General features: G+C 44.2%; 2 protein-coding genes across 7 annotated transcripts in view; one reads left to right on the top strand and one right to left on the bottom strand.

Annotated features, from left to right (window-relative positions):
* Positions 1–14,637, top strand: part of LOC137538339 (solute carrier family 22 member 6-A-like) — a 275,461-nt gene that overhangs the window by 12,703 nt on the left and 248,121 nt on the right. The window lies entirely within an intron of this gene.
* The window catches only part of PPP2R5B (protein phosphatase 2 regulatory subunit B'beta), a 117,642-nt gene that overhangs the window by 7,491 nt on the left and 95,514 nt on the right, over positions 1–14,637 (bottom strand). For all 4 annotated transcript variants that reach the window (XM_068260443.1, XM_068260444.1, XM_068260445.1 and 1 more), the window contains 3 exons: positions 10,752–10,802; positions 7,830–7,949; positions 3,052–3,179 (listed from right to left, as the gene is read on the bottom strand). In XM_068260443.1, coding sequence (XP_068116544.1) covers positions 3,052–3,179; positions 7,830–7,949; positions 10,752–10,802 — 299 coding nt within the window. The remainder of the gene's footprint in view (positions 1–3,051; positions 3,180–7,829; positions 7,950–10,751; positions 10,803–14,637) is intronic.

The raw sequence follows: 14,637 nt of genomic DNA, 5'->3' as shown, positions 1-14,637 counted from the left end.
GCACCAACAGGGGGGTCTTAGGTTTAGGCACCAACAGGGGGGTCTAGGGGTTAGGGGTAGGTACAGGGAGGGTTACTTAGGCACCAACAGGGGGGGTCTTAGGTTTAGGCACCAACAGGGGGGTCTTAGGTTTAGGCACCAACAGGGGGGTCTAGGGGTTAGGGATAGGTACAGGGAGGGTTCTGTGTAAGAGTAGGCTTAGGTATAGTTTTAGTCAAATTTTAGTAATAATTACTAATGTTTTACAACACTTATTACGAACGTACTTATATTTATATCATCGTTATAAAGAATATTTTCAGATTTTATTATAAGAACAAACCATAAATGAAGGTTATTCACAATAATATACAATTATAACAATTAAACATATATTATTGTTTTTTTAATAAACGTAATTATAAGTTTAACTTTAGAAATAGGGAAGATTAACGTTTTCACAATTTCCGATTTTATAAACATTATTTAATGATTTATAGTTTTGTTAAACTTTATTTGTAAACGAAATATAGCACACTATTTTTATAAACCCTATTAATGATTAATTATTATTTAGAGTTTACACCCCGCGCCCTTTTTGTCCAGGCGCCCTTTTTGTACGTACGCTTTTTAAGCTGATAAGATGGTTCGATAGATAATTTCCAACATGTCTGATCTCACTTTCTATTCTTTGGACGCTCGTTTTCTAATAGAAGTGAATGGAAAAAGATAAGAAAAAGAGCTGAAGATAAGAGAATCGAGAGTTGAATCGAGCGGCAAAAGCGATCGAGAGCAGAAACGCCCGGCAGAAACGAACTGTGTATTCCCAGCATAAGGGAATTATACTATTGGGTGTGGTATCTAGGAATGACTCCTGTAATGTATGAAGGAGCTGCATTATGAACAGATTTATAGGTTAGTGTTAGAAGTTTCATTTGGAAATCATGTAGTTGGCAGCCAGTGGAGGGAATAGCAGATGGAAGCAGCACTCATTGGGCGTGATTCACTAAATCATGATAACTCATATCACGGCCGTTTTCACGCGCACTTTTGCTTTTGCACGCAACCACAAATGTATGTGTGCAAACGCGAATGTCTGCACGAAAATGCGCAATTGCGCGCAAACGTCAAAATGCAAGCGAAAATGGCCGGGATAGGAGTTATCACGGTTTAGTGAATCAAGCTCATTATAACGCATGCGCTATGCAATGGACCACTAGCCTTAGATGACAGAAGGTGGTTAGTGTATTCATTTGAGGTTAAGCAGAGTGACTCTTAACCTCCCTGGCGGTAAGCCCGAACTGAGTTCGGGCTATGCCGCCGGGAGGCACCGCTCAGGCCCTGCTGGGCCGATTTGCATAATTTTTTTTTGTTACACGCAGCTAGCACTTTGCTAGCTGTGTGTAACCTCCGATCGCCGCCGCTACCCGCCGATCCGCCGCTATACGCGTCGCCGCAGCCGCCCCCCCCGCAGACCCCGTGCGCTGCCTGGCCAATCAGTGCCAGGCAGCGCCGTGGGGTGGATCGGATTCCCCTTTGACGTCGATGACGTCGGTGACGTCATCCCGCCCCGTCGCCATGGCGACGATTGAAGCCCTCCAAGAGATCCCGTTCTTTGAACGGGATCTCTTGATCTCCGATCGCCGAAGGCGATCGGAGGGGCTGGGGGGATGCCGCTCGGCAGCGGCTATCATGTAGCGAGACATTGTCTCGCTACATGAAAAAGAAAAAAAAAAAAGGAAAAAAAACGTATTTGCTGTCCCCTGGCGGATTTTAACCACCTGAGCGGTCTGGACGAGCTGAGCTCGTCCAACACCGCCGGAGGTCGCCGCTCAGGCCCTGCTGGGCCGATTTTAATCAAATAAAGTGCAGCACACGCAGCCGGCACTTTGCCAGCCGCGTGTGCTGCCTGATCGCCGCCGCTCTGCGGCGATTCGCCGCGAGCAGCGGCGAAAGAGGGCCCCCCTAACCGCCTGAGCCCTGCGCAGCCGGAACAAAAAGTTCCGGCCAGCGCTAAGGGCTGGATCGGAGGCGGCTGACGTCAGGACGTCGGCTGACGTCGATGACGTCACTCCGCTCGTCGCTATGGCGACGATATAAGCAAAACAAGGAAGGCCGCTCATTGCGGCCTTCCTTGTTTATTCTGGGCGCCGGAGACGATCGCCTCCGGAGCGCCCTCTAGTGGGCTTTCATGCAGCCAACTTTCAGTTGGCTGCATGAAATAGTTTTTTTTTTATTTGAAAAAAACCCTCCCGCAGCCACCCTGGCGATTTAATCAGAACGCCAGGGTGGTTAATAAACCGCCAGGGAGGTTAAGCATGTAATGTGAGGAGAGGAAGCTGTTGGTGGCTCAGATACTGATTGTGATTTCAGGACAAATGGTAGTTCCAGAAGGTGGAAAAAGAATATTATTCAGTTCTGTCAATGTTACATTTCAGGAAGCGAGAAGACAAAGTAGGAAATGTTATTAGTCAGTTAGGAGAGCAATGATAAAGAAGGAAGATCGGGTGTCGAAAGGTAGATTTGGGTGTCATTAGCACAGGGGTGGTTGCTGTCTTGGAGGAAGCAGAAGGAGGTAAGCATAGTGCCAGTGCCTGCATTGCACAGCCCGATGTGTCTCTCCTCTTCAGTCCAGCTTTGCACACACACGTTAAGTTGAATTACTGAAATAAATGGACTTGCAAAATATTCACATTTTTCCAGTTTCCTTGTATTGCTACCATTGTGTGTCCCTTGCTTAGCGGTCATGTTTTTCTTATTTATACTTATGCTTTATACTTTAGTGTGTTTTCTGGATCAGTGACATGCCACTAGCACGTGGGAAATGAAATAAGAGCAACTTACCTGCCTGTCTGTTCACAAAACCTTATATTCTTATTAACAATTTTTACCGTAATTACAAATTTCTAATAATATTGTTCATTACAAGTAAACATAAGCATCTTGAAATACTGAATGTAGGGCAGTTAGCCCACATAAGTATACAGTAGATAGAGAGAGAGAGAGAGAGAGAGAAAGCGAGAAAGAGCGCGCGAGAGAGAGATATATAGATAGATATGGAGCAGTACGTACTGATTCCAGTGCTCCTTGGAGACTTGGTAGAGGGTGCCGAATATCAGGGGGAGGATGGTGTGACAATTTTCCTCTATCAGGCTTAGGATGTACTCATTGTTCCAGAAATAAAGGGCTCGCTCTGCAACCTGAGAAAAGATATGTAATTTTTGCTGTTAAATAAAACAGAAGTGCCTAATTTCTTAACCCAAATTACTGTTTATTTTACTGGTCATATGATATGTGGCAGTTTTTCTAAACTAGTGAACACAACTACCATAGGCGTGTCTATCTTTCCAGACTTCTTTTACATCGTATAATTACCTGCTGTGTCAGTCAACTAGTGCGGGTGTTGCTAGGAGTATTAGGGAGGGAGAATACAAACTCCGCTTTTTTTCACAAGGATGATATGTACACAAAATCATACACAATTAGATAAAATACAGCTGGGATGTAATTAGCTGAACTGCTCTCTCAGCTAAAGCTAAAGCAGAATTTAAGTTTGGAGACCACAATAAATGACCTGTGCATAGAATTTACAAAATGTAAAGGTCTCTTTTCTCTAAGGCCTCTTTCATAGTGGGACGTTAAAGTCGCACATTATAAAAAATCATAACGCAGACTAACGCACAGCAATACAAAGTCTGTGCGACATTCACAGTGCACACGTTGTGTTGTGTGCAACGTGTAGCAATATTTAGAAAGTGCTGCATGCTGTGCGTTTAGTAATACATTTGCTGTGTTATGTGTGTTGCACATGCTCAGTAAAGTTTTTTTTTTTAAATGTAACGCATGCGCCATTTTCATTCCATCAGTAGGCGATGAAAACGGCGCACCGAGAGACACATAACACAGTGCAAAATAACGTCCAACTTCATAACCTACATGCACTGTGTTAGGGGCGCGTTGTGCGACTTTAACGTCGCATGAAACGCAACGTCCCACTGTGAAAGAGGCCTAACTGCAAATCTGCAGTGTATCTGTTAAGTTTTGAAAAATGCATTCTCATTCACTGGAAAATTGCATTGATTTTGAAAAATCCCGGTAAAGTAGAGCGCTGTGATTTTGCAATCATTTTGCCACAGATCTCATTCCAGTGAATGACAATGCTTTTTACAAAACACTGCAGAAATGCTGCAAAATCACAGCTAGGGGAAAAGCACCTTAAGGCCTTGTTCACATTATAAACTGCCAGCACAATCGCAAGCGATGAGCGATTTTGTAATCGCTTTTCTAAGCACTTTCAGAGCGATTTTCGCTTAGAAAAACTTGTTTCTAAGCGCTTTTGTGTAGTGATGTTTTGTTCACTTCCTGACATCAATCAGGAAGTGAACTCTTTGACCTGGAAATGAATAAAAACAATTCATTCAGCAAATCGCTTTTCCAAGTGCTTAGCGATTTTGCTATACTTTCTATTGAATCGTAAACGCTCTGGAAATGGTGCAGGAGCCGCGTTTGCAATTGGATAGAAAGCTCATTGCTTATGTGAGAACACTCACATAAGCTAACATTGCACAAGCGCTTTTAAGGCAATTTTTTAAATTGCCAGGGCTTAAAAATAAGTGAAATCGCTTATAATGTGAACAAGTCCTGACTGCAATATCAGTATTGGTTGAATTACCCTCAGTTCGGTTCAACAGCAATTTGCCCACATTAGAAACAATGTTATGGCTCACTTGGCAGCTGAATTGCAATGCTATAGATGACAATTGGGGTGCAAATTCTGATTTGTGTTCTAGTCTCTGCTTTTACAACAGGCAGATACAAAAAAAGGCATTGAAGAGACAGCATGCTGTAAAATAAAAAAATGTTGGTTTGGGGGATTTATATCCATTGGGAGGAGCATTTTATGTAACTTCAGGGCCGTCATGCAAGAGATGCCAATCCTTACATTTACAACTGAGTGGGGTTCCATAATTCTGATAACACTTTTAAAGAATCACTGAAATTTTGGGACTGTATATAATATACTGGATGATATTTGACAGGCCACATAGCCTAGTCTGAAGGACTATTTAACTGATATTAGGAAATTGGCAGGCCTAGCACCAGGTTGCAGCTTATCAGTGGGGTCTGCAAGAGAGTACTGAGGCCTCCTTAAAGAGAAACTCCGACCAAGAATTGAACTTAATCCCAATCAGTAGCTGATACCCCCTTTTACATGAGAAATCTATTCATTTTCACAAACAAACCATCAGAGGGCGCTGTATGACTGATATTGTGGTGAAACCCCTCCTACAAGAAGCTCTGAGTACCGAGGTACTTCTGGCAGTTTCCTGTCTGTGAACCTTGTTGCCTTGTGGGGAATAGCTGTTTACAGCTGTTTCCAACTGCCAAAACAGCATACAGCAGCTCCATCACTTGCCAGCAGTAAAAATTGCACCATGTGAAAAATGTCAGAATATAAATCAGGGATTTAAAAGATTTTGCAATGGGCAAATACTGACTAAATCATTTATACATAATTATTGTAAAAATTAAGCACTTTTTTTATTACATTATTTTCACTGAAGTTCCTCGTTAAGCCTGATTCATTACAATAAAAGTCATCCAGTTTACTTTGGCTGGAAAGGTCAGATGCACCTGTTGGTCTTAACTGCCCAGCTGCGCTGAAGACTTTTTTTGAACACACGCTTGCAGCAGGGCAGGCAAGTACCTGTAGAGCATGTTCTGGAAGCCACTGTCCATTTTTTGACCCCCAGTAGTACAGTGGGCATTCACTTTGGTGGTTGAAGATGTCAGATCTGGACATATTTGATAAGCATTATTTTGATACCTAGTGCTAGGCCTGGTCACTGTGGCCTTTATAAGGCTTGCAATGCCTCTGTGAGATGTCCCCTGCTGGCCGTACTGCTGCTGCTTCTCTGCCATGAGTTGTAGAGCTGCGAGAGTTATCCCTCTTTTTGTAGGGGAGGGTTCCACACAAGTGCCTTACAATCATCTCTTTGTAGTGATGCATTTTGCCTTCCTTCTGCAATGACTGAAATTAGTTTTCCTATCTTGACATATAGCATGGACTAGTAGACCTAAGCCGATTTCAAAAAAAGGGGCTCTAGGTCTGTTTTTCTGGGCGCGCGCACTCTCACCACGCGCACCCACCACACACCCGGCCGCCCGCTCGCCCGACGCACATCCGGCCGCCCACTCAACCGCCTCACATCCGGCCGCCCACTCACCCACCGCACATTCGGCCACCCGCTCACACGCCGCCCACTCGGCTCCCTGTCCCCGTCCTCCTGTCTCTGTGAGGCTGGGTCAGTGCTGCGCACATGCGTAGTAGCAAAAAGCACGTGCCAATTCAATAGTCATCATTACTTTTCGTGTGTTCTATGCAGGAGCCATTCTCATACTACTCCAACATAAAGGCACTCATGTTCCCATGGCTGAGATGACAACCAGCAACCAGATGCCTGTGGTACCAGTGTCCTCTGACTGCTCCTGTCATCCGTGGAAGGCAATGGATAGAATGTTTCTTGAATAGTTTCCTACCCTTCCTCCTTATCATTGCCCTTCTCCAGCAGGGATGGAGACTTGTGAGTGATATAATGAAGACTGGGCTTCTTCCTCCTCTCCTTCTTGGACAAAGCCCCTTTCCCTGGGGCATGGGAACTGATATTAGGATAATGCCAGCTCTTCCTCCTCTGTGATCCCATCTCTCTGTCAGTGAGCCCCATTGGCATGTGTTCCAGCAGACAGAATGTCATTCTAGCCCAGCTTCCTTGAGGCTACTACAGCTCAGTAAGGCTCTGTTCATATCTAAAATCGAAATTACAAATGCAATCGTTTTGCGATTTTGTGGGCGATTTTTTTTATTGCCTGCGCACTGCGTTTTTTTAGAGTGCTTTTCTAAAGCTCTTTTGCAGAGCGATTTTTTAATTCATTCCCTGACGCAAGTCAGGAAGTCAACTCTTCGACCCACAAAATAATAAATACAATGTATTTATTCTTAAAATCGCGAGCACAATTGCAGCAGAGCAGCGTTTAGTGCTCTTCCTATACCTTCCATTAGAGCAAAATCGCCCCAAAAATGGTCCAGGCACCGTGCTGATATGCGCCTTCTTAAAGAGAATCATTGCACAAGCGTTTTGTGGGCGATTTTGAAAATTGCCTGCACTTAAAGAAAAGGCCAAAAACGCCCTTAGTGTGAACAAACCCTAACTGTTTATTTGATTTTACCAAACTACAACATTTGAATTTACACGAAATATAGTATTGGTTCATTGTTATGCATTGCTTCTATAGTATTGACATAATATCCCATTGATGGTGAAGTGCTTGGTTATTTAGTTTTTAAAATTATGTAAATACTGTAAGGGTAAAGTAAAAAAGGTAAACGTACAATTTTTGGTTAAATGAACATATGCACAGGGACAGATTTACCATAAGGCACTGTAGGCTCTTGCCTAAAGGCGCATGATAATAGAAAGGTGGTTCACTCTGCTCCTCGAGTGCCTCTCTCACTCCTTCCCTATGCAGAGTTCTGAGTGGAGTGCAAATAAGAGGTTACTCACCCGGCTCTCTGCATTCCACTTACAAGATCTCTTTTCATTCCGGGGCAACTTAATACTGAGGATACCTCTGGTTACCTAATACTAAGGGGCACATGTAGCTACCTATGACGGGCAAAGGAAGTAAGGTAGAAGTGACAGCTGGGCCAGCCAGAACACTTGCACTGCAGTTTGGTGGAGGTTTGTAGGATAATAGAGGGCGGCGTCTATGGTGCCAAGACATCTGTGCCTATAGGCTCCTGTGATGTAAATCCAAGCCTCTATATGCAATACACATACACATTTCAATACCTGGAAGTGAGGACTGGAAATGCAGTGGGCGATCTGTTTAAACAGTGGCTCCTGGATCTTCACAAACTGGGAAGGTTCAATAACATCTAGAATTTCTTCCAGCTCTCCAAGGAACATTACCTGTAGGAAGATACACATGCATAATAACCACCTGGTAGGGGTAGAAAACGTGTGACAGTTCAGCTGTGTCTGTTTCTTCTTTATAATCTCACCACTGCACATGACACTACATTACATGTGGTCACCTGACTACCTGAAGTCAAAGTTAACTGGAATTTTAAAGTGACTGAGGAGACACTGTGGGCCATATCCAATTAACTTTTTCTCCTGAGTTTTCTCCAAGGAAACAATGTTTCTAGTTATCTAAAATAATTTTGTAAGTACTTAGCAACTGAAAAACTACAAGTTTTAAAGGTATTTTATTGGTAAGGTTTGCAAATATCTACTCAGAGAACACTCAGGAGAAGTTAATAGGATATGAGTTAATAGGATATGATCCATTATCTCCTTTTAAGTTGTGTAAGTTATGGAACAACTTCTAGGTCCCAGAAGTTTGTACAGGAAAATGCAAAGTGTGTGTCTTGTCAAAGCACGTTAAGGCCTTTTTCACTCTCTGCAATGCAGGTAGCAGTGCACTGTAAGGGCAGGTTCACATTGGAGCGCATCCGCTCCTGCGCTGCCATTCCGTTCTGTTAGCGGAGCGGGAACGCAAGGTTCCGACATGTCGGGAACATCCGCTCTGATGAGCGGAGCGCAGGGAACGGAACGGAACAGAGCAATGTGAACTTTCCCATCGGGAAAGCATTGCTGCCGCTGCTGCGTTCCGCTCATCGGAGCGGAACGTAACTCAATGTGAACCGAGCCTAATGCCTTGTTCACACTCTGCAATGCAGGTAGCAGTGCACTGTAAGGCCTTGTTACACTCTGCAATGCAGGTTGCAGTGCCTTGTAAGGTCTTGTTACACTCTGTAATTTAGGTAGCAGTGCACTGTAAGGCCTTGTTCACACTATGCAATGCAGGCAGCAGTCTATTACTCTAGGTTGCAATGCTGATCCCATTCACTGACACTAAATGGGATAGCTCTTCATTCAGACAAGTATGCATGCAGCAGTGCATGGCTGTTGTTTTATTTTTTTTTGGGGGGGGGAGGGGCCATAACTTACAGCTGCGCCCCTGTTTAATAAACGAGAGGCTTATTTGCTTTTTAAGTATATGTTTAAGTATTGTGATAACTAATGAATAAAGATAGTTATATGACTGATCATCTGAGTGGTGCTGCTGATTGACATTTTGGAACCATTAGTCTTTGTTTGTCCTTTGTCAATATGTCAATATCTCACTTGCATGATAGGTGCGAATTATTTCCTTTATTCTAAATACAGAAAGTACCTTGAGGCAGGGAACACACTTGATTTCGTACGTTTTTCGATGTTTTCGTACACGTTTTCTGCACAGAAAAACTGAGAACTCTTGTTAATCAATGGGCTAGTTCACACTTAACCTCTTGAGGACCACAGTGGTAAACCCCCCTAAAGACCAGGCAATTTTCTGTAAAATAGGCCACTGCAGCTTGAAGGCCAAGCTGCAGGGCCGCACAACACAGCAAACAAGTGATCCCCCTCCCCTTTTCTCCCCACCAACAGAGCTCTCGGTTGGTGGGGTCAGATAGCCCCCCGGATGTTTTTTTATTAATTTATTTATGAATATTTGTTTATTTTTTAATAAATTTCCCTGTTTTTTTTTTATTCATATATTCCCTCCTCCCTCCCCCCGCCAGCCAGCGAGATCGGCTGTCATAGCGTTCAGCCTATGACAGGTGATCACTTCCCTGCTTCTGGAGGGGACAGCCATGTCACACAGTTGGCCCCAGTACAGCGCTGCTGTAGATCACATGCTAATAATAATGCTAATTAGATGGTGGTTTTGCCGTCTAACAGTCTCCGAGTGGTGATCGCTGCTGGGAGACTGAAGGCGGAGCGGAGATGCATGTGCAGCGTGTGCGCGATCTCCTGCAAAACGGGGCTGCCGCCGCGGCCAGGCCCATCGGGGTGACGAGGTCGGCAATAGGTCAATGTGTTTTTTGCGCGCAGAAAAAAAACTGGCATTGTGCATCATGATGTGTATCATGATTCTGCACATTTTGTCAGTTTTATGTATCAATTACATTAGCTGTTGTGAAAAAACGCACGTGTTTTTCTGAATAGAAACACACTTGGTGTGCAGAAAACGTATGCAGAAAAACGCACGCAGAAAACTGAAAGACAAATGTGTTCCCTGCCTGAAGCATGAAAGCTAGGAATATTTTCCTTACACCTTTGTGTGTTTACACGGTTACAGAATGTTTTAGGATATACCTGTACAGAGGCGTATCTAGGGAAAACCACGCCTATGGCTAACACTGAAATCTGCCCTGGGGCACCATCCAAAAAATATAAGGTGTAGGTTTAATTGGTTGTATTCAAGTTGAAATGAAGCATGGCCTGTAAGAATGAAGTATGGCAATGGATCAACCTGTACATATCACCAAATAAAAATTAGGCAGCTTGTTCCCCCAAATAACAGAACCAGGCAGCAGAATCCCCCAGCTAAAAAGTAGAATCTATATAGAGAATGCCAAGGATGCTATGGAGCAGTGCCCCCAGTATGAGGCGCCCATGATACATGCCATACCTGTACCCCTGTACATACGCCTCTGTTCCTGTATCATTTTATTCATCACATATATTCTGTTTGTGTAAGTCTACAAGCTTTTAACACACAATACAGTTTTATGTCATCTGCGGCTGCCTTGTGCTTGTGAAGCTACAGATGTGAGCACTGCGTTGCTGTATCAGCTGATGAGTTGAAGCAATTTTAGCATTGCTCTTCCATGCAATTATAATGTTCATGCTTGCCCTCAAGGAATTACAATAGTGGTTTACCTCCTTCTGAGTGCAGGTCTTTGGCCAATACTTTAACAAACCTCGAATTACCTACAAATAAAACATATTATTACCTTTCAATTATCTTTGCAAGTCTCTTCAAAAATAACATAATATATACTTACTGCAGTTGAGCATTGTGTCTCATGAAAGAGAGCTAGAATTCACAGCGAGGTACACTTGGACTGACACACACAAATCAACAGTTAGGTTCAACCTTTCATTCTCTCTAATGGAAGTGAAGAAACAAAACCCGTACTGAGAGAAATATGGGGGCTGCCATTACTGAAACTGATTCATGTGGAGCACACACACTTAGGCCTGGTCCACACCAGTCCGTTGCAGATCGGATTCATTTTAAAACGGATCAGTTTTTCGAAACTTTTTTGTTTTCTTCCCCCCGGTTTTCCTAAAAATGCCTTTTTACAGGATACACTTCCAGTCTGTGGAAACGTATGCCCAGCCGTGAGGGAGAGACAGCCGCCATGCTGGAGGGGGTATCGGCCAGGATGGGGGCGTCAGCGTTTGGCGGAGAGGGCCCCCCCTCTCCTCGCTCCCCTCCAGCTGTTTGTGCAAAATTGGTAAGAAAAAATGTAAAATATGCGGAGAGCTTACCATCTCTCTATTTCCTCTGCTCGCCGCATCACTGCCTGCAATGCTGCCCTCTTTACTTCGGAGGGTGACATTGCAGGCAGTGGCACGGCGAGCGGAGGAAGTAGAGAGAAGGTAAGCTCCCCACTTGCGGCATACTTTACATTTTTACATTTTTACCAATTTTGCACAAATAGCTGGAGGGGAGCAGGGATGGAGGACCCAGGTGAGAGGGGGGGGGGGGGGGGTTCCCCACCGACCGCTGCCACCTCCATCCTGGCAGCTACCCCCTCCAGCATGGCGGCCCCCTCCCCACCCACAGGCTGCGACACAGAAATGGATCCGTTTCTGTGTCCAAAACTGCCTGTGTAGAGGGGGATCCATTTTCCTATTCCCCTGCACTATCCCTCCATGTATCCGGATCCAGATGCATTGCTTGAAAATGCAGCAGATCCGGACCGTCTGTTCAGGTTTTGAAAACGGTCCCCGCAAACGCAGATGGATCCGTTTTTTGTTTGGGTCAAGACGGCTGCTATTTTTAACATTGCTATCCGTGGCTCCAGTTTTCGTCAGGTTTTAAAAACTGCACCACTGATATGTTTCCGGACCTAGTGTGAACCTACTCTTACATAGAACACTTACTGTGTAAGTTCACCTTTGCCATGGCTTAAATACAAATACTTACAATGCTGGTAAACATCACAGCTTCAGGGGGTTAACCACTTCAGTGCCAGCAGTCTCTGGCCCCTTAAGGAACAGAGACTGTTGGTACAAAAACCGGGCCTACCGACGTCATGCCGCACATACCTGCCACTTGGCTCACAGTGATCACTAGATCTGCAGCCAATGAAATTGGCTCCAGCCCGGGTCATGGATCTATGCTGTCATACCAACAGCAGGGTGAGTGTGCTGTAGCGGTGGGAGAACGGAACAATTGTCGGTAGCGGTGGGAGCGTGCGGCGGGCCAATTAAAATGTACACCCTAACAGGGATAACAGGTCCCAAGCAGGGCATAGATTTCAATTAGCGTAGTCCAAAAGCGGTTAAGCATGGTTAGTCTACACCAATACAAGGTTAGTCAGTGTAAGTGTTATGTTCATGTAGGGAATAGGGATTAAGTTCTGCACTAAGCAGAAGTGATCACCTAGTTTAGTATCATGCCATACACCATTCAGCTAAAACCCAATAGGCCAATCTTATACTTAAAGAGAACCCGAATTGGGCAGATGGGGGCAGAATGGACACCGAGGCATGTTCTCTGCCTCATGACATGCCTCTGTGTCCCCACACCACCGGTCTCTGCCCCCCACTGCCGTGCTATAGCGCCCCGAGATTGGTGTCATTATATGTTGCCATCTCAGAGGTAAACACAGGGGAAAGGAATTCCCTGTTCAAAACGCCCGCCAGAGGCATTCCTACAGTGTTTTCAGAGCTGCCATTGGGCAGCTGTCTCTCCCTGGCCGCTCCCCCCCCCTGCCACTCCCCCGCCTCCCTGCACGCTGGATGAGAGAATTAATCTCACAAAAGTGAAAGTGGGCCAGTGCCCCATGGATCAGGTAGCCTACTTTTTAAAAAAAAAATTGAGCCCAACTCGGGCTCTCTTTAACAAATTCAAATTTGATCAGATAGTGAGTGATTCCGTCCCTACACATCACACTCAATTTCACCAGACCTCAGCAGAAATCTATATCGCAATGATCGAACTGCATGCGCGGTACAGTTGGGTCTAGTGCAACACTATGGGCAATCAAACCCCGACCATACCTATCCTGCTACCCTTGCACAGTGATTTTCCAACGTGTCTCATCAGGCTTTTGTTAAACTGCTTAGGATCATTTGAAAGGGAATAGATCAGTCATGTTGGGGCAACAGGTAATAGGCAGATTTGATTGGAGAGATTAACTTGGCTGGTAATAAAAAAAAACAAGCAAAAAAAACATGTATGGCCAACTGTAGGGATGGTTAGTAGGAATGGTGGTCCGCACAAACAAACGTATTCGTGAATGAGCATTTGTGTAGGTTTTGACACATTAGCAGCCACTGGCAAATGTAAAGTTTTGGCTGAAATTGACAGCGGTGAACTTTTTCTCCACAATGCCCAGCAGAACCTTTCAACTAAGATTAGCTGGGCTGGAACAGCCAATAGAAATTGAGTTTGTGTGTAAACTTGCATATGCTAACATGCATTCATGTCAGGATTAGCCTGTTTCCAAACACACCAGTTTGCGAGCAGGCCTGTGAGTGTTTGACATTTGCCTGATGAACTGCATAGCCGCAAGTTTGCCAATCACTAATAGTTAGAGGTGAAGGTCAGGGTTAGGTTTATGGAGGCATGCATGTTTAGTCTTTGCTGCAGAGCTCGCCCAGGCATCAGAAGAACGAATAACAGAGGAACATTAACAATAATAATATAGTAGAGGTAGATTCTAAAGGATCTAATTCGCTCTGTGATGCAGAAGGCACAAAGTGACAATAAATGGATAATGGAGATAATAGAATAATGGTAATAATAGAATAATGGATAATGGCAATAATTAAATACTGGGTAATGGAATAATGAAAATTGAAGGCTGGTGGTAGCTTACGAAAAGAAGAAAATGAAAACGAGAGAGACGTTCATGCTGACACAGCTCCTGATACAGCCCCTGTATTGACCTGAAGAACCGGGCCAGCACCCGAGAAATGCATTGTCTTTTTGAATGCTTAAACAAATAAATATAATTTTTCAAATAATATTAGTTAATCCTTCTAGAGAGGTAAGATTGATATTGCGTCTATGCAAAGTTGTTTGCCAATTATTATAAACCGGGTGCCTCCACCAATGCTCTTGTCATGTAACTGTATTTAAACCTCTGAAGTCAACTGTAGAGGATTGACATAGCACAGGACATGCTCCATCAGAGAGTGAGCTAGAAGCATGAAGTTGTGCTGCTTTGAATTTCTTCTGTGCGCTGAAGTTTTTTTTTTTAGCATAACTATCGCTTCTATAGTTAGCGGCTTCCAACCCATTACATCATTGTAGTAGTATGTTCTCTCTATTTTCTTTCATATCACAGAAACCTAACTAGATGTATTGGCATTGGACCAGTCCTACTGTGTCTGTCTGTGTAATGGCTTAGCAGCTGTGAATAGTCACATCTAGTAAGCTGCTAACCTGTTGCTAAAATGTAATGCATATGACAATTGTGGCAAGCTAGAACTGAAGCCACACGTTCAGCATTGTGCCATTCCTGTTAGCAACTGCTTTTCAGAGCAGCAGTAACAACTGCTTAGCAACTTAGTCGGTTTGTCTAGT

Source organism: Hyperolius riggenbachi, chromosome 11, assembly GCF_040937935.1.
Source record: "Hyperolius riggenbachi isolate aHypRig1 chromosome 11, aHypRig1.pri, whole genome shotgun sequence".
Classification (NCBI taxonomy): domain Eukaryota; kingdom Metazoa; phylum Chordata; class Amphibia; order Anura; family Hyperoliidae; genus Hyperolius; species Hyperolius riggenbachi.
The sequence above is the reverse complement of the archived record's forward strand: the minus strand, read 5'-3'. Positions and strand labels throughout refer to the sequence as shown.